Source organism: Genypterus blacodes, unplaced genomic scaffold (genome assembly GCF_046128005.1).
Source record: "Genypterus blacodes isolate CSIRO-AG114 ecotype Tasmania unplaced genomic scaffold, CSIRO-AGI_Gbla_v1 ptg000133l_1, whole genome shotgun sequence".
Lineage (NCBI taxonomy): Eukaryota > Metazoa > Chordata > Actinopteri > Ophidiiformes > Ophidiidae > Genypterus > Genypterus blacodes.
In genome coordinates, this window is record NW_027466935.1 from 2,091,010 (window position 1) to 2,118,135 (window position 27,126).

General features: G+C 44.9%; 1 protein-coding gene across 1 annotated transcript; it reads right to left on the minus strand.

Annotated features, from left to right (window-relative positions):
• Window positions 1–276: 276 nt before the first annotated feature.
• Window positions 277–26,305, minus strand: uhrf2 (ubiquitin like with PHD and ring finger domains 2). Its single transcript, XM_076163795.1, has 16 exons — window positions 25,905–26,305; window positions 16,866–17,273; window positions 15,308–15,630; window positions 9,204–9,422; window positions 8,969–9,078; window positions 8,648–8,834; window positions 8,282–8,405; window positions 7,171–7,278; window positions 6,946–7,050; window positions 6,730–6,836; window positions 6,138–6,300; window positions 5,909–6,046; window positions 5,567–5,807; window positions 5,332–5,474; window positions 4,841–4,939; window positions 277–4,734 (listed from the first exon to the last, which is right to left on the minus strand). The coding sequence occupies exons 1-16, from the start codon at window positions 26,055–26,057 to the stop codon at window positions 4,588–4,590; spliced, it is 2,775 nt and encodes a 924-aa protein (XP_076019910.1). The 5' UTR covers window positions 26,058–26,305; the 3' UTR covers window positions 277–4,587.
• Between the last annotated feature and the right edge of the window lie 821 nt (window positions 26,306–27,126).

Below are 27,126 nucleotides of genomic sequence, written 5' to 3' on the forward strand. Positions count from 1 at the left end.
CCATGTGATGATAAAAAGAATGAAACTAAAATAAGACCAAGGTAAAAACTTGTTTGAACTACGTTTTCATTTTCGATGCAAAGATTAAAACCAGTTGCAAGAACAGCTTGCAAATTCCATACAATTAAATCAGTCTTTGAATTTGAATCATCCTCCAAATACGCCTTATATGCAATGTGGTAGACCTGAGTTTGAGAGTGTCTGCTTGATCTATTTAAATATGTACATCCACACCGACTTGTCAGACTAAAAGCTTGCCAGTCTCAAAAATCAAAGAAGCTGTGCTGATATTTTTTGGAATCAAAATATTTAATAGGTACATATCAAGTATTATTATGACATGTATAAAATTTCAGATCACAATATGAAGCAATGAAACTCTTCAGGCTGGCGTATGCTGCAAAGGTCTGAGGTCGCCACATTTAACATGACTACATATTCTTATGGATCCTGTAAAAAACAAAAGAAATTAGCTGGCGTACAGGAGTTAGAGAGAGAAATACTAAAATATGAAACCCTTCACGGAACAATAACCACTGAGGAGGACTGGGAAGGGTTAACGGATAATCAATAAAATAAGTAAATGATTAGTTCATCGATAAAAGAAAAAGGACTTGATTGCGGTAACTGATAATCCAGATTCATGTAACTGAGTCTTTTCTGAATACTGTAAAAAAAAAAAATGTATAATCCACAAATTGTTTAGAAGAGAAAGAAACTGAGATTAGAAACTTCGAGGGGAGCGTCGATCAAAAACAAAGGAATATTCCCTTCACAGAAACAACAAGTGCGGTTGGGATTTTACAGGGGATCTTTTTGGGAAGACCTGCATCCCATTTGTATGCCAATGACATCTAAGTGCTGCCTCACTCACTCACTTACTCAGTCAACTCCTCCTAAGTGCTCAACATGTAGACCCTGACGCTGATTATAAGAGCATTACTACACTCACTCATAAGTCATACAGATCAACGCTGTGTTAACTGAGGAGAGACATCAGACGTGTTCTCAGTGTGATTTACGACACCGACTTCTCTTCTTCTTTGATTAGACGCACAGAGGCTTTCCAGAGTCGCTTCTCATTTTATTGAATGGAAAACAGCTGTTTGCCTTCACTGATAGAACATCTGGGTTTAGAAACATTAAAGGTGCAACACGTCTACTCAGTAATAGGACTAGAATATTTTGGAAGATAATCTACGAATCGATGTCACACCAGAACTAAATAACTGTTCAACAACATTATACTCCACTAATAAATGAAGTGAATCTGACCTAAATAAATGGTCCACTTTGCCACTATTATTACAGGGAAGAGTAAGTATAAACATTCTTCCTGTTTCAAATGCAACCATGTTACCAACCTAGATTTTTATTTTTAAATGTCTACAAAAGATTCCTATGGGCCGGTAAAAAGAATTCTTTATTATTTGAACACCCTGCAACCTCGGTCAGATTGTGTCAAATGTTTGGGGCTCACTGCCTTTTAAGAGTTTTTGTTTTTGAAAGTACAAAACTAAAATCATTTATTGATTTAAGAACAGAGAGCAACATTTTTAACACAGACTTTTTTTTATATTTACAAATAGCAGTGCTGTATATTTGCACTACTTTAGTCTCACTTTAATGTTCAGCTATTCCAGTTAAAAGGCAAATCCTAGACTTGTATATGATGCTGTTTGGTGGTTGTGCTTTGATTAAAGTCCTGGAAATGAATCTTGGCATGGATTTGAACTTCAGTCCTGTTTGCATATTTTCCCTAATGTACAATTTCTCTTCGGTAATAAAATCAAATAAGCTCACGTTAAATGTATTCATATATTTAAACTCACTCTAATTAGGATGCATAAGCCCTCAAATGATTCTGCTCTAAAATGTCCCAAAATGTAAAATTACAGGAGGAACATTCATGGCAGGGTGACAAATTAAGCTCGTTTTGGCATTCGGTTGGGCTTTTGTAGTGTGGAATATTGATCGAGGCCGTTTATTTCGCAAAGGAACGTAAAGATAAATCTCCCCCAGCGTTTATGTTATTTCTAAGTCGACTGTCACAGCGTTTGCCTTTGGAAAGCATGAACTCGGAGAGGGAGAAGTGCTGACACCTCTCAGGATTTATGGGCCCTTTTTCCTCTTGTAAGCTGCAGAGGTGTGTAAAGGCAATTATTGTTACTGCAAGTTTCAGTGATTTCTTATCTATTCAACCTTTTTTTTTTTTCTCAAATCGATGAAATTTGCTGACTTCAAGGATTATCGATTTCTCTGAGAATGTGTGTGTGTGTGTGTGTGTTTATTTCTCTTGATCTTTCCTCTTAAATCTCACTTTGGCCCTTGTTGCTGTGCGCTTGTACTCCAGTTGGGAGCGAGCTAATGGTATAATAAATGCAAGAGTGCTTAAACGTTGGATTCTTTCAGTAACATAAGTTCCTGTGAAGGGGGGGAAAAAATATGGGTGAAGCAACTGAAAGGATAGAAAAATGGCGTTCGTACATGTACTGTATGTCATAAGTATAAGGATTCTAGGGGAAATTAAAAAAACGTGACTCGTCTTTTCAAACAGTTTTCTTCGATAAGAGTGCAATAAAAAAATAAAGAACACAGCACTGAAGCCAAGCGTCCACGAGACGTCTAAAAAGTGTTAGTACTGTAGTTTACACAGAGAGAGAGAGAGAGGGGGAGGGGGGGGGGAGGAGGGCGATCAGCTTGCCAGGAAAAACAATCTGTGGATTCAACGCACATCACAGTTAAAGATCATAGTAGCATTTGTACTCGCATGTCATAGTGAAGAACATAAAACAACAAAAAGAAAAAAAAGGGTGGAATAAACAATCCTGAATTCTTGCAGAGAAACGAGGAGAATCACCACAAACAAACAAACAAACAAACAGCCAGTCGAAAGTGAACCTTGACGCGGAGGGAGAGGGGGGGGGGGGGGGGGGGGGGGGGGGGGAGTGAGTGAGTGAGTTAAGAAACTGCACGTAAACACAATGGATGATGACGTCACCGTCTGCTGCAAGTTTAGATACAGAAAATGTTAACGGACCAGAGCTACGTGTGTGTTTGAGTGTTTGTGTCACCCCCCCAACACACACAAACACACACACACACAGAAGAGCCAACTTTAGACCCAGACTGACAGAGGCGACTTGGCCGAGCAGTTTTTTGTATTTTTCCCTCAGCCTGATAGGGTCAGATAGAGGTCGTGTGCTTTACTCAGGATGGTTTGTGTATCGGTTCAATCCGACGTATACTTCCTGACACGGTTGTAGATCTCTGACCCGTATGTACGGCAACGCGGTGAACATGATCTGATATTGTGTCACGGTGTCGGATCTCTCAGGTGAACGCAAACCGCCGATGTCTCTCGTCCCTATGGTCCCTATAGCAACATACCGTCCAGCCAAGCGTCCCTCTGATTCAGTCCTCCAGCCGTCTTCTATAGGACGCCCCTACAGATCTATGGCTTCGGCGAGGCCTCGTCCATCACCATCAGCACACTCTCCCCCCTCCCTCCCTCCCTCCCTCCCTCCCTCCTGTCCAGCCATACGTCCCCCTCCATCCCCTCTCCCTCCCGTCTTCCTCTATAAGGCTGTAAAATGTAAAACGGTAAGCGCTCTTTTATCGCATCCGTCGCCGTTTTTCTACCCTCACGCACCTCGACCTGATCAAACACAGGCGAGGGGGGGGAGGACGGGGACACATCATCCTGCCGAGCGCACTTTATGCTAAACATCTGCGTGTGAAGTCCTGCTTGGTTGCGGTTGCTTGGTAACACCAGCGAGGACGTGTCCTTCCTGACGTCCTTGGAAACAGAATGCGAGCAGGCCCGCACCTAAACGTTTCTCAAGCGATTTAGTGCAACACGTGGAGACTTTGGCTCCGGAGTTTCTACTCCGTGACAACCGCCCGGATTTCACTGATGGACAATTGAAGACGCTCCTCTGGGAGACGAAGATACCAGAGGACAATGAGGACATCTGATCTGAATGAACACATGCGTATGAAATCGCTTCGAAGTCAGAGCGCGAAAGCTACACAACAGCTAGATCGGTAATAAATCTATAGCAGCGGTTCTCAACCTGTGGCGCGTGTACCACGGGTGGTACATGAAGTTGCCAGGTGTTGGCTACAGGTGTGATAAAAACGTTGTGTGCTTCATTTCTAACACCTTTGAAACCAAATATTTAAGGTTTGGGGGGGAGGAGAGGCTCGGGGGCTACGGAGGGGCGTTTGGGCTGCGCGTGTTTGTGTTCGGGGGCGGGGCCGGGACTAGGCAGAGGGGGCGGGGCTTAGGGTGTAAAAATGTCCAGGCTGGTGATGTCGATGGAGACAGTCCAAGTTCAGCAGGTGAGGTCGGTCGCTACTGAGGTTGTTTGTGTGTATGAATGATTGTATACATAAATGGCGGCATATGCTATTTACATTTGTCTGTGAGTCGAGAGCCGGACGCGCTTCAAAGTGGAGCTCTGGGTTAATTGACGGTATACTGTGCGTGGGGTGTACAGGGATGAATGCTTTTATGTTGTACTGTACGTATGTGTGCGTTCTGCTGATGCGGAGACGGAGACGTCGGTGGGGGGGGGAGGGACCTCATCGCCCTTTGCTGTAGCCGGGAAAGAACTGGTCGAGCAGCACCTGGAGCGTCTTGTTTTGGGTCATGATGTAGTCTTTACCCAAGTCGTGGCGGCAGGCGGGGCAGGTGTAGACCTCGGCTCGGAACGACCGCTGGAGACAGCTCTGCACGGAGGAGGGGAGGGGGAATGGGAGTGTTGATTAGAGAGGTTGATTTTCCGGTGCGTTAACGGCGAGGTCATGGTTTCACTGGTTGACCCTCTGGACGTACCTTGCAGACGCTGTGTGTGCAGACGGTGGTGATGGGTTGGTAGGCCAGCTCCTGACAGCACACACACATGAACGTCTGCTCCACCTTACGCAGGAAATTCTGAACGTAATGAATGTAAACACAACAAACAAGGAAATTAGACACAGATGGTCAGATGATGATTGATTGTATAGTTTCATAAACCTGTAAACTTGTATTTCTACATTCTTCTTTCATCTTCATCTTCATTATTTGCATGTGGTGTCTAGTGAACTGAATAATGCAATCACTCTATCTCATCATTACTCTTGCCCCTTTACTTCCCTTTTCGTTCATTTACATGCATTTATAACGTCGGCGTCCTAAGAGCTGCTCACACTGAGTGGATAAAGTGTGTGTTAACTCTGCGTTTGCTGCCATAAACAAAGAGAATCATCCATCTTCCCCCCTTTACTCCATTTCCATCTCATTTGCCTTCTTTTCATCACTAAAGGTGTAAGTGTGATGCTTACTGGACCCTCTGCCAGATTTTGCAAAGCTTCATCCCAGATTTTCTTGTTGGCTCCGTCTTCCCGGATCAGCTGCTGCTGCTGCTCTGTCAGCTGGAAGGCCGCCTCAACCTTCACCCGCTTAGACGGCGGCTCCACCTCTGGTTCTGATCCGGGGACAGAAGAAAACAAGCGACTAAAGCGGAGTTACAAGAATCACACGTTCTGGTTTTTAGACGAATGTAGCCATTGGTCCTACCGCTCTCCCGAGGTGTCTTCTGCCCTCCGTTACTCTGCAGCTCCTCCTCCTCCTCATTGACCATCAGCTGGTCCTCCTCCTCCTCCTCCTCCTCGTGCTCCTCCTCCACCTCGGGGGGCTTTGGGTGTAGCCGTGGCCGGCCCCTCCCGGAGTGACGCTTCCCGCGGGTGGAGCGGCTGGTTCTGGCCGTGGCCTCCTTCTTCGTCTTGTTGGCCATAGCTTCCAAGTAGCCTGGCGGGAACTGGAGACAAACAGGTGAAAACAGGAGCGTCAAACGGACTCCTTGTTTACTTCCATGCTCCATTCACACACAAATACATACACACACAGTCCCAGTCTAACCTGAATAGAAAGACCCAGTTTCTTGATCCTGTCCTGTCCCTCTGGTGTCCAGGGTGCTGGTTCCTGATCGTCTCGTCTCAGCAGGTAGCGCCACACCAGATAACCACACTTCCCAATCTCCGGCCAGTACTTGACCACCTGGGACCGCCCACATAGCAGGTGTCGGTTTAAAGCACAGATCATCATGGAACATCAACATATGTGTGTATTCTCAATCACGCCTCTTGACCTTATAGATGCCGTCGTAGCGGTTCCCCTCCTCAGGTGCGTACTTGCTGATGCGGCGGCCTTTGGAGCTGCGCACCACCCGCACCGGCTTTCCCGCCCGCCAGTTCCTGGACTCTGCTCCGTCTTTGTCATTCAGTGGAGCGTCACAGTTTAAGGCCAGAGCCCTGAGGGGGGCGCCAGAGGGAAAAGGTTATGGACGATCGAATCTTTAATGCTTGAACAGATTAATGCTTTAAAATCAATCTGACTAAATAGAATCCTAACCTGGATACGATGAATGAATACAAGAATAACATACATAAAATATAAACATAAAGCTAGAAGAGGGAAGGAGTGCATAAATAAAAAAAATAAAAAAAATAAAAAAAATAAAAAATAAAAAATAAAAAATAAAAAATAAAAAATAAAAATAAAATAAAAGGCATTCATTGGGATTCCATTGGTGTGCTCTGTTCATGTCCCTTCAATGTGTGTTAAGGGGCATGATGTCTGAGCTGTGACTGTCTGACAGCCTGCAATAACAAAATATCCAGATTGTCTGATTCGCATCATTAATGGTTTTGATAAAGAAAAGATTGCGGTGATTCAAACACCTGTTCATGTGGGTCAGAGTCTGGTCGAAAGAGTGCTCGCCGATCCGCTTGTTTCCTGAGAGGTCGCGACCCCCGCTGCCTGTGTAGGTGAACTCGTCCCCCCGGTCCTGCGGCAGATCACAGTGAGACAACCGTCAACCATCTCCCTCCCTCCCTCAGCTTTACAGGAAATACAAATGTGAACAACAAACCAAACGAGCAAGCAAGCGAACGCACCACTTCATCCTCAAAACCGCCGGCCAGCACCAGCGAATAGGAGCCGTCGTTACTGCGCCCGTGGATGCCGCCCACGTGTGGCCTGTGAACTCCCGCCTCGCTCACCTAAAGGGCGGGAAAAGGGAAGAAACAAAGCAGAAGGGGGTCACCGATGAAGACTCACACACACACACACACACACACACACCGGAAGTTATAAAGTGTGGGACAAAAAAATCTGCAAACCTGAACTCTGAATTTCCAGGTTGTTCCAACAGGAACTCCAGGTATGGGTCCATAGTGGTTTGATGGAACAATGGTGCACTCCTTGGTGCGCCCCACACAGGCCATACCCTGAAATTACACCACAAAGATATCCGTCTTTGAGTGAATATTTAAGGAGGTGGGATTGGATTCCAAAATTCTAAGGTTTCTAAGTGAAAAACACGACACAAAAGTTTTGTTCATAAGTCATGAAACTGTGATAATTTGAATGTCAAATAAATTCCGTGTGACTCAGAGCTCTTCAAAGTGGCCGAACACACACAGGCCGAGCTGTTTTCAATTAGAACACACACACAAGCTGAGCGAGAGAGGGAGAGAGCGAGAGAGCAGTCTGGTAAAGAACAGAGTTATTTTCCATTTGGTAGTTCCAGGAAAGTGGCTCAGTCACGCCTAATGGCATTGTTCACATTACACCATGGAGGCGAGCGTCAGGCCACAAAGTGCAGCGCTGTGAGGAAAGCGTGAGCCTCCCAAATTCTTCGGGAACGCTTGTGAGAAAACGCAGACGCAGCTACAACTAGTCAATTCTTGCTGATAATCAATAATATAAGAAAACTCTTAAAAATGTTTCGGTTCCACGATTCATTCACATGACAGAATGAACGTGATGAGCAAACGAGTGAATGAATGAATGTCTTGTCCACATCTCTACTCTCGTATCTTGTAAAATGCCATTTATGTGCGAGCGACCGGCTGCGTAACCTTTGTGACATTTCAACAGCAGTTTTCCATTAAACAGTAGGAGCTGGCAACCCCCTCGAGTGGTCATTTGGCGCTGGAGTGTTTGTTTTTGACGTGGAGGGCAAAATACCACCGCTGACTTTTGCCGCAAAGAACCTGAGGCACGGAGGAAGTTTGCAAAATGATTTTATGTGAGACGACAGAAAAAAAACACTGACAAATGGTTGTCAAGTTGTTCCATAACAGCTGAGAAATGGCCTCAAGCTGCTTGCTTGACACGGTGCAAAAATGAAATGTCAAGCTGCTGCCTAACGTGGGCGGATTCCCTCTAACAGACTAGAAGTCCGTCCACCTGATATGTGTGTGTGTGTGTGTCTAGACCAGCTCTCACCTTTCCCCAGTCCCTTTGACTCTCGGTTGTCGCTGAAGGCATCTTTGCCTTCTTCTTGCTGGCTTTGAGCTTCTCTCCGGCCTTCACCACCTCACTTGTGTCGTTCTTGCAGGTGGGACAGTACCTGGGAAGTGAAAGGAGAAGTAGACGTGTGTGTGTGTGTGTGTGTGTTATGTGCGTGTGTGTGTTTGCTGCTCTTCCTCACGTGAGCCAATTGCTGCAGTGACATGCTTGAGTAAATTGATTTACAGGTGTATAATCTGAGTGCTGCACCTTTGTTGATTTATGCTGATGTGCAATCTGATAAATCCATTATGGTGATGTTATGATGTTTGAGGCCTTTAGGCAAAATGGCTGATCTCTCACCAGTCCTCGTCATCGGGGATGTTAGACAGCGGCGGGTTGAGGCAGTAGATGTGGAACGCCATGTTACACTCGTCGCACAGCAGCTGCATGTGAGCGTCCTGCTTGCCGCCGCACACGCAGCAGGAGCAGAAGCGGCACTCGGCGTCAGGGTCGGCTTTGCAGTGCTTACACTCCGGCCCGCTCTTCCCTGTAACACGAGAGAAATCAGTGTGTGATTGTTTAGGTTTTCCCCACTTTACTTCAGTGCTCAGGTTAGGATTAGGAATAGGATTAAGATGAGGGTAAAGGTCAAGGGGTTATGAGGGTCATCTGGCGCCGTACTTTTAAATTGTCCGTCAGCAGCTGAGAGGGCACGAACTCCTGGTTTCTCCACTTGGTAGATCTCGTCCAGGAAGTGCACCTTGCAATCCCCGATCACATCTCCAGGACCGCTGGAGAGAGAGATCGAGATCGAGAGGGAGAAAGAAAGAGAGAGAGAGAGAGAGAGAGAGAGAGACATGAAACCAAAGAAGGACAAAGGTGGGTATAAAAGCGTCTACTCCTCCCGTCCTCTGACCCCAGGAGGATCTTGACTCGGAGCTCCTTGTTGGTGCGGGTCGCTTGGTTGATCGACTGGACCTCGGCGTCGAACCAGAAGCCCCTCTCCTCCGGCGTCTCCAGGTTGTAGTTGATCATCACCACCATGCCCACCTGCAGCTGGTCCCACTGCAGCAGGGTCCTGGCGCGGGGCCGCACGTCTACCACCGTCATCGGCACCACGCCGTTCTCTGGGTAGCTAGGGGGGAGGGGCAGATGAAAAGGTCACGACCCTGATAGAGTCACTGTATTACTGAATCCAAAGGGGGGATTTGTTTACTTTTCACCATTGACATCAAAACAGGGAAACAGGGACTCCAATTATGACTCTGTCTCTTCCAGTTCTAAAGTTATTGACAAAATTGATCTGATCAAGCCACACCCACTTGTGCAAATGGGCGAATCCAAGGAATCAAGGAATAATACATTCTTAGACCGATTCTTTATAAATTGTAGATGATGATAACAGCGCCGCCATCAGACCGACCAGAACCAAAATAATGGGTACTGGAACATCCAACATTCAACATTGACCACCAAGTTTCGCGAAAATCAGTTCCTAACTTTCCGAGTAGTAAACAGACGGACAGGCAGACATACGTAGATGTGATCACGTAATAAAACTTAACTGTTGTCAAACCTTCCACCAATATTCTGTCTGGCAAAAGGCTGCATTAGAGAATAAGTATGTGTGAAAAGAGAGAGAGTACATTGTGCATAGTGACTGGCATCACAGGCCGCTCTGCTCTTAAACAATACAGGCCTCTCACTCCGTGCAGACACACACAAGCCCACACAAGCCTGCACAGGCACCCAGCGCACAAAGATATCTGATAAATACGAGGAGATTTTACACCAAAAGTCAAACGCCCCCCCTGGTGTGTGTGTGTGTGTGTGTGTGTGTGTCCAATTGTTCTGAACCAGCCATCATTAGTTCTAAACTAATGATGGCTGTGTTCCATTCAGGTGTTGTGCTCCTTGTCTTTGTCTTCATAAACGGCTCTGCAGGCCGAGGAAGCGAAGGTCGCAGAATCTCTACAACGCACCACGCAGACGTCTGATTGGTTGACTCGCCCGACTTCCTGTCAGGAGCCAGATTTGAACCGGAGAAGAAAGCAGATAACACACAGGAAAACAAAGAAACGAGCAAAATTCCCCAAATTCTTCCATCCGATCGCACTCCTCTACCTCCCTCTAACTCTACTCCTCTCTCCCTCTCTCTTTCATACACACACATAATTTCCAGAGCCATCTAACATACCATACGAGGACCACCTGAGGGACACATACTGCAATTTGAGAACCACTACACTAAACCATCAATTAATTAACATATTTGTATTAGTCTATAATGGCTTACAGCTACGAGTGCCTGTGTCACTTGTCGTAACCCCAAGGGGGCGCTTTGAGTACCTCCAGACACGATGCACCACGGTTTGAGAAGCACCGGTCTAACGCTGTGCAGCACTAAAGCCCTGACATGAATCCCACCCTTATGTAGCCGTTCATTTCCAGTTTAAGTTTTGGTTGCAGCTGCGGTCATTTTGGAGACAGTCGTTGCAGCAGATGACATCATATTATAAGGTGTTCCACTTATTTTGTCCGTTCCCAGCTAGAGTGCGTTGTGAGATGAGTCCTGTTTCTTCTATCTTTAGGTTTGAGAGTCGACATGCTTTTAGATGGAAACTCAACACAGCCCAAACTATTCTTAACTGCCGATTAACACAACTTCAGGGAAGCCACTTTAACGAATTGTTTCTACAGAACAAAACACTTTTTTCACACATCCTGTTACAATGTACGAGAAAAAAAAATTGTGTGCATTTTTTTATTCAAAGCTGAGCCGAACCTGTGGACTTTCTCTCACACTCTCACCAGTAACAAGTCGAGTGTTAATTACAGCACACAGCATATTAGGATTTTACCCAGATTGTGTCAGATTGTGTTAGTACGCTTTAGTTCTTTAGTAACACTGCACACTGTGGGCTGCTGGAAACTGGTGTGAAGGTTGAGGAGGGCTGACAGAGCTGCAGAGTCCCAGGAAGAAGGAGCACGGCACAGTGCAGTGCAGGGATTTCCTTTTTTTAGGCCCTAGGGATTACTGTGGTTCTTGTTGGGGTGAATGCAAGCAACACAACACACACACACACGGGGGTGAGCAGTATGACCTTGGAGGACAAAGAAACAGAAAGACTCTGTGTACCCGTGAAGATCCAGGGACAGAAAATTATAATTCCTAATGTTATTCGACAACGTGTCTGTTAGATTTGACTTAGTGACACATTGTGTACGTCGTGAAATGAGCAGCGACGAGTCCGACAGGGAGATAAGAGCACATTCCTTCCAGCAACCGACCCGATGGAACAGACGCAATACAGTCGTCTTAAAGGGAAACACCACTTTCCACAGTCGGCGATCGATGAAGGTGACGCAGTCGGCTCTGCAACATGATACACATGTGGCCGGGCAGCAAACCTTTGTTTTGCCTCTTCGCGACGTATATGACAAAATATGCCTCAGGCTGATTGACATACATACACGACGTCATACTTAAGACCTTTTGCAGTATTACTTTGGATTTTGCAGATATCAGAAGCTAGGATTCCAGACAAAACTGCAAATGAATGCAAACTAAAACCACACACATGCAGAAACAAGACCACAAATGAACTGGAACCAATATTTCCTACGCTGAATAACTCTCTCTCTCTCTCTCTCTCTCTCTCTCTTGTTGTTGTTAATGTTTAACTTCCTTTACGAGTGAACAAATTGTTTTATTGTTAATTGATTTGTTTAGTGCAGTGGTTCTCAAACTAAGGCACCAGGTTCATAAAGGTAAGATGAGTTGCCAGGCTGTGGTTAGAGTTGTTCAGTGGTTCTCAAACTGTGGTGCGTGTACCATATGTGGTACACAAGCTGACAGTCGCCCTTTAAATTGTTACTGAGGCAAATTAATCACAAATAAAAAGGTTTTCATTGTTATTTTTGATTATGATATTTGATTTACTGTTATTGTTTAAAAGGAAAGAATCAGTTTAAAAAAAATCAGTCAGACTAACCTATTAACCGATCGATTGTTTCTTCACTAACTCTTTGCTCTGTGAAAAGCTCCTTTGGGCCGAAATACAGTATTTAACATCTATTTAACATTTTTGTCTTTTTTTTCTCACACAGCTCATCTAGGATTCGAAACAACACACCCACTAAAACAGTTCCTGCAGTGTTTCCTGCTCTTTCCTTCGACCTTCACACAAACAAATTCCTTCCTGGAGCGGCGTCGCTGTTTAACCAGCTAACCCGTCTGCCGGATCCAAAGCTTATAAATAAGAATCAAATCTAACCTTGTTTTGTTTTCTGGCGGAAAACACAGAGAGACTTTCGGGAGCGGAGAAGCTAAACAAGAAACAAGAATCCCATCACGTCGTATCAGTGGATTAAAATTACAAAAAGAATGAAAGCGTATTATCAGACGGAGGACTTTAACTGGCTCGTCAGTTAGTGAATGTTCATTAGTGCTGTGTGTGCTTAGCTGAAGTCTTGGTAAAGACAGAAGGGAAAAAGGGAAAATGAGAAAAACCCAATTTACTGATAAAGGAATGAGTCAGAAGTGCTCCGGCTGGATGAGCTCACACAGGCTATCCGAATGTAATTAAGAGAAGAAGTGTCGTCGTCTCTCTTAACCTCTGCTTTATGTGAAACTGAGGCCAAAATGGGAAACGGAGAGACTTTGAAATGATCCACCGAAGTGTCTTTATCATAAAGAAGTGAAGGAGTCGAGGAGCCGTCGACGGAGGATGGGCCTTATTGGCTCAGCAGCAGCGTCTCGTCTTTGCTGGACAGGTAAACAAGCGTAGACAAAAATGGCACCGTGCGGGTTCGAGGCGGCGTTGGAGACAATGACGGGCGAGTATGAGTACGAGACTTTTTTGGTCTGACTGGTTTCGATATGAGGAAGAAAACACGACGACTTCCTACAAGCTTGTGGTTCTCAAACTGAGGTACGCGCACCAGTCGTGGTACAGGCAGTACCCCCTGGTGGACGGCTACATCGGGTGCAACCCAATCGAAACAATTGCAATCTATGGAAAAATCTGTTGCGCGCTTCAATAAGCAATTAGATTTGAAAGATTTGATTTTCCAGTTGCGACAAATTTGAAGTGAAGTGAATCGAAACGCCGACATTCCCGGCTCAGATGTTACATACACACTCTGCATTATGTTCTCAACGTGGATTCCAGCAGGATCCAGATTTAATTTGTTTTTGCACCGTTTTTCCTCTTTAAGCGCAGAAATTTGCTCCGAGCTGCTGGGAGTGACAGCTGTGTGTAATAACATACAGATTCACAGGGAAAAACTGCATTTTCCCAATTTTATGTCTATATTTGTTCCGACTCTCCGTGGAGAAGCTTTAAGCACATGTTGAGCTCAGCCAAGAGTTTAACCGACAAACCATATCTGAAAGACTTTTTTTTCATGGAGCAGAGCGCAGATTAGTCGCTGGCACACAACGCGCACACACACACACACACACACACACACACGTATACGCACGTACACAAACACACACATCCATTCCGAGGAGCAGCAGATTGGAGATCCTCCTTTTGTCTGCCTCCCTTTGGGTTTTTAAGCCTCATTAGTTTGTCTCGAAAACTCTGTCCAGCATCGCTTCTTTGTCTGATCTTTCCCAGGCAAGGTGTGTGTAGTATGTGTGCGTTATGCGTGGGAAGGCGAAGAAAATCAAACCCGCCCTCCACTTTCTCCTGCAAACACAACAATGAAGGAAAGCTGGAACGCTGCACGGGACAGAGCGGTTTAGGAAAAGAGGGAGGCGAGAATGCAAGGATATCAGAAATGCTGCTACCAAAATATTAAGATGCCGATTGTGATCTGTAGGCGTGCTCGGGGTCGATGAAGTGGCACAGTTGGCAAAGACATATCCCATAATTACCGGTCTAGGATCATTGTTCCATGATTTTTCCCCTTTCTCTTTCCCTTCCTGTCTCTCTCCTTTGGCAGCTATTAAGCAAAGCAAAAAGCTCAATAAAAATAAATAAGATTACATTAAAATAAAACCCAGGGAGGGGGGGGGCAAAGAAACTCTCTTTATTCTCCCTGCAGGGACATTCCCGTCTCAGTGAGGATGAAGAAACAACCAACACAAGCGGAAAAATGGAAAAATGGAGGCTTAAGAAATTAAATGGGAATGTTGTTCTGTCTGTGTAGAAACACACATTTTTACTTCTCAACAACCCTTGATGCTGTTTGTCTGGCGTGACATCCCACAACGCCAAACCTAGACACAGACACACACACACACACAGGCACACACACACACACACACACGGAAAAGACACACACGCACACACAGCGAGGAGGCTATGTCTCACCGGTGGCATGTTCTGCGCAATTACAGACAAAGCTGAAGGAGGCAAGAAAGAAGTAATGCTCCTGAGAACTCATAGGTTACCATGGAAACGTTGGCTTCTGAATGTATTTGCTGGAAAAGGGGAGCTAGAAGGAGATAGAGTCCAAATTGTAGCATCAACTACAGCTACGATCCCCTGAGAGAGAGCGGGGCTGCAAATCCCAACAAGACCGACCGCCATTATTGATGCACGCCGCAATTGCACACCATACACACACACACACACACACACACACACATACACACACACTTATAATGTAAATGTAGGTTTTTATCTTGACCCGTCACACAGCAGCACCATGAACAGACGCATTTAGAACACGGATGGATCCGACCAGAACCAAACTCTATTTCTGGCAGCTTCACCGAGCCGCAACGCAGTGCTGCTGCAGAGACGGAGGCACACACACACACACACACACGCAGGCACACACAACGCACAATCTTTTTTGAAGCACAGCACTGCGAATTGCAATCCTAAACAGTAGTCGTACCATTTCGGCTCAGGCTGATTCTAATTTACCAAACCAAAATGTTGCCGCGCTGATACTTTGTAGATGAAGGGCGAAGCGCCTTCTCGGTTCAATTATGAATTTGTCACCGTGACAACCAAAGTCATTTCCAGTTGCTAGAGTTTAAAATGAGTCACCACTTACTCTTCGTATTTAATGTGGTACGTTACGTCGTCCTCCTTCTCCTTGGTCTCTCCTGTCGCTGTGGCAGAGTCTGTCTGAGAGGTGGAGGCTCCATTACTGTCCAAGTTTAAAACAACATTATTCCTGTTACTGTCTGTGGTTTGGCCCTGGGTGTGGGCTTGTCCCGGCTCGGCCTCCAGCTTTCCATTAGTCCTTTTAGGAGGCCGGCCCACCTTGCCCTTGGTGGGGGTGATTTGTCCCTTGGGAGTGCGTGAGACGCTCTCGATGCAGGCCTCAAACCAGGCGCCGATGCTCACGTCTCTGCAGTCCACCAGCTCGTTGATCTGCGGAGACACGGACACGAGTCACACCTGCTTCCTTTCCGTCAAACCCAAAGCAGAAGCATAAGACTTTGTTATTCAGTTTGAGCCTCCAGAGAGCCGCTGGCACATTTCATCTCAGTGCCGTAATGAAAATCAACTTTCAGAGACTTGAAACGATTCACATTGTCACGCTAAACACTTCCATGTTTGCTTATTATTTCTTTCCTGGCATTGACTTGGAATCATCTCACCAGAGCTTTATACATTATGTAAGCAAGAAAATTCTTTCAACATTGAGAGTCTTAATGAAGTCGACTGCATGGCTGCTAATCCTCAAATGGTTTGGGTCGATGCTTTCGTGAAATGAATCCTGTCCTTGGCACTGGTCGACTGTTTCTTTTTTTACTAAACAAAAATCAATAAAAACACATCTCCAGGGTCTGTGCTGAATGCTTAAAGCTTACAAAAGCACATGACCTTGGTATCCAGAGAAATTAAACCATTCTCAAGTCGTCTTCTTGGTTCTGTATCTCTTTAGACGCCGGGATTTTGGCATCAAAAACAGCTGAACTGCATCTGAAACTCACAGCGTATAGAAGAAAACACTAGACCTGAGTGGAAAGACGTACATTTACCGTGTGTTTCTACTCCGTAAGCTGGCGAGCGAGTGGGCGAGTTACAAAGAGCTGTTTCTCATGTGCGGTTTGCCGTGTGTTTGCTGCCAGGACCAGCAATATGCTTGGATTTGTGAGTGTGTGTGTGTGTGTTTGTTTTGAGGGCATGAGTCCTCAGTGCTGATGAAATGTAAAGAAAGGCAGATGAAGGAATTCACTGCTGTGGACAGATGCAAGTGTGAATGGAACACACACACACACACACACACACACAGGTAAAAGAGATAAAAAAACGATGACTAAAGGCGATTCTAGAGGTGCACGTATGAAATTTAAGGGAATTTCTAATATGCACAGTCCCTGTTTCATGCGATTTCAATCAAAGCAAATACATTATTCTAATAAATGTAACCTTAACACATAACCTGAGCTTCATATTTACTTCTCTGTTGAGACCTTAAGACATAAAAGCTCCATACTTCATAAAGAATTACTGAGACCAAAGCCTGGTTTGTTTTCGGTATTTGAGGAGGAAGTTTGGAGCAATGCTTTGGCTCGTAAGGAGTTAAAAGGTTCAGTATCCAGACTGGACCGTTGAAAAATCTTGCAAATACCTCCCAAATATTCCCACCCCCGCCTCACCTTGTACAGCCCCATCCCCGGGTTGACCAGTATGTTTCTGCTGGATGTGGATGGCTGGGTATCCTGTGCTGGACTGACGTTGGAGTTGGATCCATTTTTGGTACTGGTTGAGTTACTGGTAGCCTTGGTGTCTGCTTGCTTGGTTTCTTTCACGCTGCTGCTGGTGATGATGCTGCTCTCCTCTGCCTTCTTGGTGGGGATTTCCACAGCGGCCGGAGGAGCTTTAGCTGAACAGTTCAGGTTTTCGGGCCTGGGGTCGGGGCCGGGAATTGAACCACAGGCCACGGTTTGACCCGGTGGGTCCTTTGCAGCCGGGCCGTCTGGAGGGTCACTCTGAGAGCGAATCAGCAGCTGGACGATGTCGTTGAGACCCACGTTGTAGTCAAATAGTGTCTGGCCATCTTCCATCTGAGTGAGAAAGTCACAAATATAGATGACTGGCACAGATGCACAATTACAATGAACCCACAATTGAGTTTAATTATCATACAGCTCTCTGTAACGAGCCATCCTGATTGGTCAATCGAGCATTCAGTCAATTCTTAACAATCCCCACTCAGCTTGATAACAGATCGTCATCTGAGCAGCTGGAGTGTCTCACACTGTTTCACACAGCCGAGCCAGATGTGGTAGAAACAGAGCTCACACAGTATGAGAAACATCATTAGAATACTTCAAATCTTCACACTTCAAAAGTCTTTTTCTGATAAAGGTATTTTATGTACAGACAAATCAAGAGGGAATCAAACTGAGGAAGATTTAAGCAGCAAACGTTTGATACTTTCATTCAACTCCACCCAGTTTATCAATCAGCAGAACAAAGACGGCCTGTTTTCTTCATTTCGTCACCAATTTCCTTTCTCGGTGCTCATCCATGTTCATGGCGGTGACATGGATGCACCCTCAGACAAACACGCAGAGCTGCTTGTCAGGGACAAACAAAGAACACGTTAGGCAGAAGAACCAACATGCCAGTGTGGAGCGGGAAAACAAGTGTGTATTGTTGCTGCACTGAGCAGCATCCAGAAAACACACGGAAATTAAAACGCTACATTTCCTGACCGGGAGCGAGACGCTGAGAATCATCATCTGCTCCCAAAACCACCGATTCATTATATTTAACCGACGTGAGCCAAACCTGACATGGTTGACGGCCCTGATTTGCCAGTTTCTGATGTGTTTACCTCTCTGATCGAATGAAACATTTACGCTAAACTGCACAGGAAAACTGCATGGACACGGGGATTTCTCAAGTAAATAGAATAAATTTACATAAAAGAAATGAATGTGAGAATTACAGTGACAGACAGGAGACAGCCGGGAGGAAGGAATGACTGGGTTGCTATGGCAACCGAAAAAAGATCAGCCCCCCACCCCACAAACCTGAATCGTGTACACGATATCTGTCGACACCAACCCGCCGCCACCACCACCACCACCATCATCATCATCACCACCACCACCACCATCATCATCATCATCACCACCATCATCATCATCACGGGGAGCATTTTGTACGGTGGCCATACCGTATGTGCGGTTCATCTGAACAAATCTGTGCGTGAAGTGGTTTTTACTCGGCGTACACAAGCTCCTGCCTCAGAAAACAAGCTTGGCGAGGACGTGCCAACTCATTACAGACATCAGCTTTTCATTTCAGCCCTCAAACCCATTGTGCTGGTGAGACAAGCATGGCCGCCGCTCTCTCTCTCTCTCTCTCGCCCTCGCTCACCTTCTCTTCTTCGTTATTTCAGAGGGCGAGGAGGAGGAGGGAGGGAGGAAAGCGGTTAGAGGCAAAGCGGGAGAAAGGGGGGGAGAGAGGGGGGCAGGGGGGGCCGTCGCAATTTCCCCATCCCTCCCTGTTTTTAACGGTCTCATGAAATTTAGATCAGAGGAGCAGTGGCGCAAACAGCCATACAGTGGTTGCTACGCTCACCTGTCTGTCTCCCTGTCTGTCTCACTGTCTAGCTCATTACAATGGCAATTCCTTCTTCTGCGCTTCCCCTCTTTCTGTTTGCAACGCCGCAAAGTAAAACACTAAATAAGAAAAAAAAGGGACAGATGTACGGACGGCGACGTGAAGAGACAATGCAATCGTCTGAAAGGATCTGCAGCAGGCGAGCTCGCTGCCCGACAACTACTGAGATATAGAAGAAAAAAAGCAAATCAGACGTTGAGACCTGAGTTTCAGAACATCATATTTCATACATCATATCCAGCCTCATAAACCATATCTGAGCTGAGCCGGGTTTCCAGCAACAACTTCATTACTATCGGCGTAATCTGTATCGCAGGCTGAAATAAGCAATCACCTCCTCGCCGCAATGTATCACAGGCGCTGACGTTAGTAAGAACCAGCTGAATGATATTCAAAACAAGGAGCGGCCGTCTAAGGAGCTAATGTTCAAACACTGTCTGGTGTATTTATGGAGGCGAGGATGAGTTATACTGCTGTGGTGACAATCTCCAGTCTGCTGGACGGCTTAACATCATCCAGAGGGGCTTCGTTATAAGGGATATTCCAATCCCCCCCCCCCCATCATAAATAATGCAGCGTGATAAAAAAGACACACACACACACAGACACACTTCTTCTTCTGCTGCGTTCATTATGCCAGACAGTGAAATGTTAACGAGGATCAATATTCCCGTGGACGATTTGGACAAATTCTTGACACGTGATTGGAAGGATTCTCAGACTCTTTGTGGCAAATTGCAGTCAAAAATCTTTGGCATGGCAACAGTGTGAGTGTGTGCGTGCGTGTGTGTGTGTGTGCACGTGTGTGTGAGCGTGTCATTGTCGGACAGAATAAAATTAGCACCTCTCGACAAAGCGGATTTCTTTGTCGCGTTTCGACGCACAGTCTTTGAAAGATGAATTCCTTATCGTAATAGACACCAAATTAGAGTGTAAAAAGACAACAACACAGTCTGAAACAAAGGAGAGACCTGTGGCTATGTGGCTGGCACAAATAACTTATATATTTATAATAAATCTACAGTAAATAATACCCATTGTGAAACAAAAACCGGGGTGGGAAGACATTTTGCTGAAATACTGCATTAGATTTCACTTTCATTATATTTTAAGGCCTCTTAATGTGCTCGAATTTAAAGCAGGTAAGCAACACCTGCTTAGCATCGCTGCTCGCATAACGACAGGCGAATGCATAATGTCACTGAGTGAAAGCCGGAGTCAAGGGCGGATTGGACCGCTGAACTCATTTCTGTGTCTTCCACTCTCTCGAGTAAAGGAGGTTTGCGGAGATGAAACCCAATGCGTGTCCACAGCTCTGATGTAGAGGTGGAGTTTCTGCTGCAGAGCTCCCAGGAACAAAGAATTTGTACGTTTCATTGCGGGGCAGAAATGGCCGTCTGTGCCCGTGCAGTCCACCCAACATTCCCTCACCCCCTTCTCCTCCTCAAGTCTCCTTCATCCCCCTGCCTGCATCCTGCCTTAACCAAGAGACCGGCAAAATAGGTCGTATTTCCAAAGACAATACCATGGGGTGTGCCAGTGTGTTTGCCAATTTACCGAGCCTCCATCTTTGATCTCGTTCATCTGTCGTTCTGCCCCTAGACATCGGATCTTTCTCAGAAAAATTCCAGCGTTAATTAGTATTAAAGGTGACAAAGGGTTGATTTGTGCCCCTGGTTTGCCTCATATTACTTGTATTAAAAGGGACAATGGTGTACTAGCAGAGAGCAGTATTATCAGACTGACCTTTTCTCCACGTTCTGGTCATGATGTGTTGAATATTTGCGCTAGATCTGTCACATCTGTTACAGGATTCAGCCATTTATCCACCACTACATGAGGAAACGCACGTGGAGCTGGCTTAGTCTGATTACAACGTTTACATTCGTAGATGAAATTACTTCCAATCGCATAATCCAAGTAAGATTACCTCTATTCATTCAATCTAAGGTGTTGACTAAAGTGACAAAAATGCACTGCCTTAATCTGAGTGGAGCTGGAGTTGCATATAAAAAACCTTCAAATGTTTGAGGCATCAAGTAGTACTTTTCCGAAAATTAATAAGTAAAACACGTCCGCCAATAAGATGCAGAAGAAGAAAGAAGAAAAGGAGTCTGCTCGAATCCCATTCAGTGCTTTTTCCCTTTGATCACAAGCTAATGGCGTGTGTGACCTTTATCAAATCACACACTCTCAATGTCACTGCATATATTCTGTATGTACGTACGCCAGCCTGACTTCAATTTGCTTTATAAAGAAGCTATTTCCTCTGTAATTCTAAAGGCTGTTGCACCCATCAGATAGATCACTGCCACCGCAGAGATATCAAGCGTCCCCGCTGACGGTCGGCCTGTTCCACCATGTGTGCTGTCCGTTATGTGCTTTGTTAGGAACGAGCTCTTCCTCAGGGGAATCAAATCCAGCGGCTGATATGCATACACAGCAGCAACAGGTGAGGCATGTCTTTAAAGGAAACAAAGGTCTGCGCTAAAAAAAACAGATCAATATCAACATTTCACCTCTAAAATTGCAGATTTGATACAAAATGTGCTGCAAATCCCCCAAAATGTTGAGAAAAAACATAACACAACCGCAATACAGTGACACTAAGCACAGTGAGCCGTCTCTCTATCGTATATATCAATGCAATTGAGTTCATTCACATCAGCCTGACGTGAGATAAATGACTCATCATTAAAAAAAAAAAAATCCTTCTAATCACACTAGCCGACCCACTAATGAAGCTCATTCACAAAGCTTCTCTTATAGGTGCACCGTTATCAATAAGCTGTGGTAAGGTGCGGCCCGGGCGAAAGCCAAGGAAACCGCCATCTTAATGAGCTGCTGCTACACTCAGACACGCGCTTCATGAGGCACGAGGAGACTGGAGACTGAGCGCAGCACACAAAGACTTTGACGGCCAATTGGCTGTCAGAACTGTACGGGACATCCTCAAGTTTGGATGTTTCATACACACGTAAATACATTTTTCAGAGACAAACCGTTTCACCGTGATATCAAACGGAACGTGACACGAATGACAGGTATAGTAACCAGCGCTGTCTTTTGGTAAGCTGAGCTACCCGACTATCCACAAACCGTGACATCCGATCACTCGTCTTAACAACAACCCTGCAAGTATTTTAGATGTCTTGCAGCTGTGGTCCAGGTTAGTGCCTCTCTCTCTCTCTGATCTCTCTCTCTCTCTCTCTCTCTCTCTCTCTCTCTCTCTCTCTTTCTCTTTCTAGAGACCAAACGTCTAAGGTCACAGTTTTGTGCACAGTGTAACTGTGTACACGCGCGGCTGCAGCCAAAACCACTTCTGCGGAAATTCTCTGTGAAATAAAGGCCTACAGCTCGGCGATACACAATGAAAACCCATCACAGGAAGACCAATAACACGGAAGCATGTATAATCAAATTCAATCAAACAGCATCTAGGCCATAGCAACTGTCTGTGTACAATGGGGATAGTCAATAGAGCTTCGTGCAGCCCAACAAAGGCCAACAGCCACCAGTGGAAGACAGCCCAGTTACTTAAAATTAAACATTTGCTGCATCACCGGGGAAGAAACTCGGAGAATTACAGCTTAATGCGAGAAAACACAGAATCAAGCACTAAGAGACGAGAGTGTAAGTGAGCAGAAAGGCCTCATGAACAGTGGCTAGTGTGTGTGTGCGCGTGCCTGTGTGTGTGTGTGTGTGAGCCTGTTGGTGAATATGAGCGACATGAGACGATGGTTCAAAAATGAAACTGAGACACCGAAGACTGATACAAAGTTGCGCGGCTGCTGGCTAGAGAAGCCTCCAACTCGAGGGCAAATGTGACTTTGGACTGCCGGTGCTGGGGAGTCGCCGCGCATGCTGGCTGCCTCACTCCCGTCGAGCCCAGGGAGAGAAAAACAAGACGCCATTTTGAAAAAGGGAATTAGACTGAGTTATTCTGCTACCAGGCTAAATCCTAACAGAGAGCAGGCACTGCTGCGTGCATGCAAGGGCACTAGCTAGTGTACACTGCATGTCAGTGGCTCATTCCATGCATTACTTAACACATGGAAATCCCCTAATCAACCCTCCCCGCTTATTTTCCAGTGAGATGAAGGAAGGCCGGGATTTACGCAGGCCGAGACAACCCACCTCGACACTCATTGTGTTTATCAGGCTTTAGTCACTGGAAGGTTCTGCTGTCATGTATACACTCTGTGTGTACTGTGCCACGCTTCCACTTTCTGCATTGTATCTTTACTAAGGACAACCTAGTTTAAGTATCTAGTCTTCTTTTCGAGTATGAAAGAAGACCTGCTTTGCTTTGTGCAACATTTTCAGTCATACAAGCGTTTTATTGGTTTGGAGACTATAAAAATTGCTCATAACAATGAAGTGACTGATAACGGTAGAGCGCACAACATCGCCAAACAAAAGAACATCAATTTGACTTTAGAAACTAGAGGGGTGTTCGGTTTCGTTACGGCACATACCTCCACCGAGGCTGAACAAGCCTAGAACAAAGAGCTCTACTGTTCTAAAGATAAAGAAATGGCAATAATCAGAATTGGATTTCAATGTTTCATTGGTCATAAGAAACTCCTGTATTCGTTTTGAAGAAACTTACACACAAACAATTCAGTGTCCATCCTGTCCTACCATGTCCAGATTTTACTGCGTTCTTCACGTTCTCACCACGTTATGTCAAACGGGGCTCATATCTTTTGAGTAATCTGCGGACAAACAAAACCAACCAAGCGAGGAGGGTGAAGCCACCACCTTGTTGGTTGTCCTTGGTGGAGCCTTTTCTACTTGTGACAAAAATGCATCCAATGGCAACGGAGCCAAAGGTGCAATATCACAAAATGATCAAAGGGTCTATATAAGACTGTAGAGTGGGAGGAATGGTGGAGAAAGTGTGTATGTCTCCCTCCTTTCTGGCTGCCGCACCCCAGTCTTGTCTCTACAACTCCTCCCACCCAAAAACAAGACACTATGGACAATGGAGGGGCGACTCCTCTCATGCTTAACAGTGTTTCTTTATAGGGCCTTAAGTTTTCCTATCGATATATTAGTCATAGAACACTGCTCTATATGTCAGAGTCATGTTAATACAGTACGAACGTAACTGTGCCGGTGTTTTGCTGAAGACAAATGTATGTATTCTCTAGCCTACAGATATTCCTAGCTTTTGTTTGTTTCCATGATAAAGCCAACAGCAGACAACACAAGATGAAAATCCATCCATGGTGGCCGACACGTCCTCAAAATCCAACTGCATACGACTAAAATAATGTACAACTATAATGTAAACAATGTTAGATCAACCGTTCGTGTAAGTTTCCTGAGGCCTTGGCAGCCAGCTGAAATCACAATAACTCATAATGACTTTGTAATAATATACATTATGCAACACGCTAAAGAGATCACTGCACGAGTGTCGAGAGTGCAGCAGGCATCTTCAGCTTATTTGTGACATAAACAGCTGGTCAAATGATGGCACCCATCATGCAGACTTAAGTATGAATACTGTAGGGGGCTTTTATCTCTTATCTCTCTTACAAACACAGACACACACATATTTCAAGGTAACTTAAACCTTTCATTCCATTGTATCTCCAAACCAATCTCATTTAATAACATTAAATGTGGTCCAAGCACTATGTGGGAGGGATAAAAAGTACACTAACATTTGTTCAGGATATTAATCAATGCATTTAGATGTCCAGACAGTAAAAGGAACTGCCATCCATCCATCCATCCATCCATCCATCCATTAACTGTGATACATATATGAAATCCTACAATGTTGATGTATTACATTTGCACAAGCCAATAAACATAAAACAGAATCAAACCATCACGCAGTAAATAGCATAGATTCTGATCAGTTTTGATGTTGATATGATTGATGATTGAAATTTTGGACGTGTGCTAATATAAGACTACATATAGAGGATGTAACAGAGCAGATTAGTGGAGTAAAATGAATCGTAGGAAGTGCAGCACCTCAGCACTGATAAATCATTCTGCTTCTCAATACTTGATTAAGTCTTAGATAGCTGCAGGTTATGAATTATATTTAATATATGTGGAAGAGCTGGAACATGTACAACTACGAGGAGATCATAAAATAGATCTGTACCTAAAAGCCCCATGTAAAACGCAGCTTTAGTGTAATACTGAATATATAAACACTGTGTTATCCGTGTTTGATCAGGTAATCAAACATGCATCCCTGAGTAATGAACCTAAACTAAAGACTTTAACCTAAAACATGTAATAACTGGTATCATATAAACATTAAAGATATGACTAAATATAGCATAGCTGCCTTCAAAATAAACGTTGTTGTGCATGTAAACAGTAATGTGTTGGTATCAAATCCCCTCCATGTGTGCAGTATGAGCTGGGTGTAGGATATCAGAGCCCAGTGTCATGTGTTCACGTTTGCAGCTCCCTGTACAGTGTACTGCACGGTGTAAACACTACAGCGCCTGCTTTAGATCGCAGTACACGTGGAGCCATGCCCCCCTGCTTCTTCTTCTTCTCCCATCATCTTCCTCATCGCCATCACAACACATACAGTACATGTTAAACACACACATATATAGCCACGTGTTAAATCATATAGGTTGCTATTAATCAACATCGCCGAGTGGTGCGTTTGTGGTCTGTTTGTCTGCACTGCCTTGTGTGTGTGTGTGTGTGTTGCATGTGGAAACACAGGGGGTGTTCTTTCTCTCTCTCGCACAAATGTAAACAAACATGTCTACGGCTCTGAGGCATTTGTTGCACGAATGGCTACTCAACAGGATGGCAAACATCCATGTAGCCGTGCGTTCGCGTGTCACATCTCGGCGTGTGTAGGGGCTGGCACACGGCGTACCCCAGTCTAACCTTCTTGCGCAAGAACTATTGGCGAATTCCTATCAAAACAGGAAGCTCGCATGGGTCCGAGTCGGGCTAGCAGACCAAAGGACCGCTCGGTACTCTCTAGGACCAAATCCCGCTAAGGAAGCATCAAAAACCCCCGCTGCTGAATGGCGCGATGTAGCAAAAAAAACTGCATTTACCTGCTTCCCTCGGTAGAAGAGCCGCTGCTGCTGGGGGCTTACATTGAAGATCTCCTGTATTTTCAGCCGTAGAGACTCAATTTTGGTCAATCTAGAAAGATCGTCCACGGTTCGCGTCTCCTTTCCGTCTATAGTACGGACCTGGATCCACATCGTTGCGCCGCCCTGATCCGTCCCGAAATAAATAACAGATAAAGTACTTTTGTAGAAGAGTGTGCGCTGGCTTTCCAGGGGGTGAAAGGAGAGAAAGATGAAAACGTTTCAGCGCTCCATTGCGTTTTCCTCTGCAGGGGAAGGTTGCACTGCTTTCACGCAGGAGGTGTCTCACATGAGGTCGCGGCGCCAAGCAAATCTCGCGAAATAACATTCAAGCGAGCACAATTTACAGTTAAAGGCACAGCTCTCCATTAAATACTCAACAACAACAAACTCTACCTGGACGAGGGCAAAAGCGCCCAGTGAGGGATTCAAATGTCTCTTAATAACAAAGTAATAACGTATTTTGTATTATGTACATTTTGTATGATGAAATGCGTTACATAGCTGCTATATCCCCCTAACCTATGGAATAAATTAAGATTTACTGTCGTGTTACTCAAAATGTATTGACGATACAATTGTGTTTATTATAATCATCATGATCACCATTATTATTATTATTATTATTATTATTATTATTATTATTATCAGTAGGGACGGTAGTAGTAGTGTATTATAATCTATTATATTACTTTTATTGTATTAATATAACAATATTACAGCAGTAATTCTGTAGAGATTATAGTAATTTACAAACAAAATGTAAGTCATTTAAGGTGTAAGGTGAATCCTCTACATTAATTTTAGCTGCGTGACTATAACTTACAAGTCCCTCGAGCTTACCAAAGGTCAAAAGAACTCAGAGGACTTCCATGACCCATTCTCATAATGGGCACTTTAACATAGCAAACACAGGTGTACCAAAAGATTATTTATAGATTCCATTTGGGAGCACCAGGGGCTGTGGTATTGATCACTGATGTCATTAGCTGCACCTGTGCTTCTCAGCTATGATAAGTAAAATTGCCCTCTGACAAAAAAGAAAAGGGTTTCTTGTATTCTACTTTGCCTCAAAATGCCTCTCAGCTGAGCCAAAATCACTGTAAAGCACTGGTCTCCTGTGGTGTAATTGCTTAATTAACATTTTCCCAGCTGGAGACATCCCTGGCGTGCCAGTGGCAAG

Bases quoted from the DNA above. Each gene is read 5' to 3' on its own strand.
- uhrf2 (XM_076163795.1), bottom strand. From the start codon at position 26,057: ATGTGGATCCAGGTCCGTACTATAGACGGAAAGGAGACGCGAACCGTG. The intron at 6,837-6,945 runs GTGCGTTCGCTT...GATCTGCCGCAG, and splicing joins GCGGTTTTGAGGATGAAGTG to GACCGGGGGGACGAGTTCAC. The intron at 4,940-5,331 runs GTAAGCATCACA...CATTACGTTCAG, and splicing joins AAAATCTGGCAGAGGGTCCA to AATTTCCTGCGTAAGGTGGA.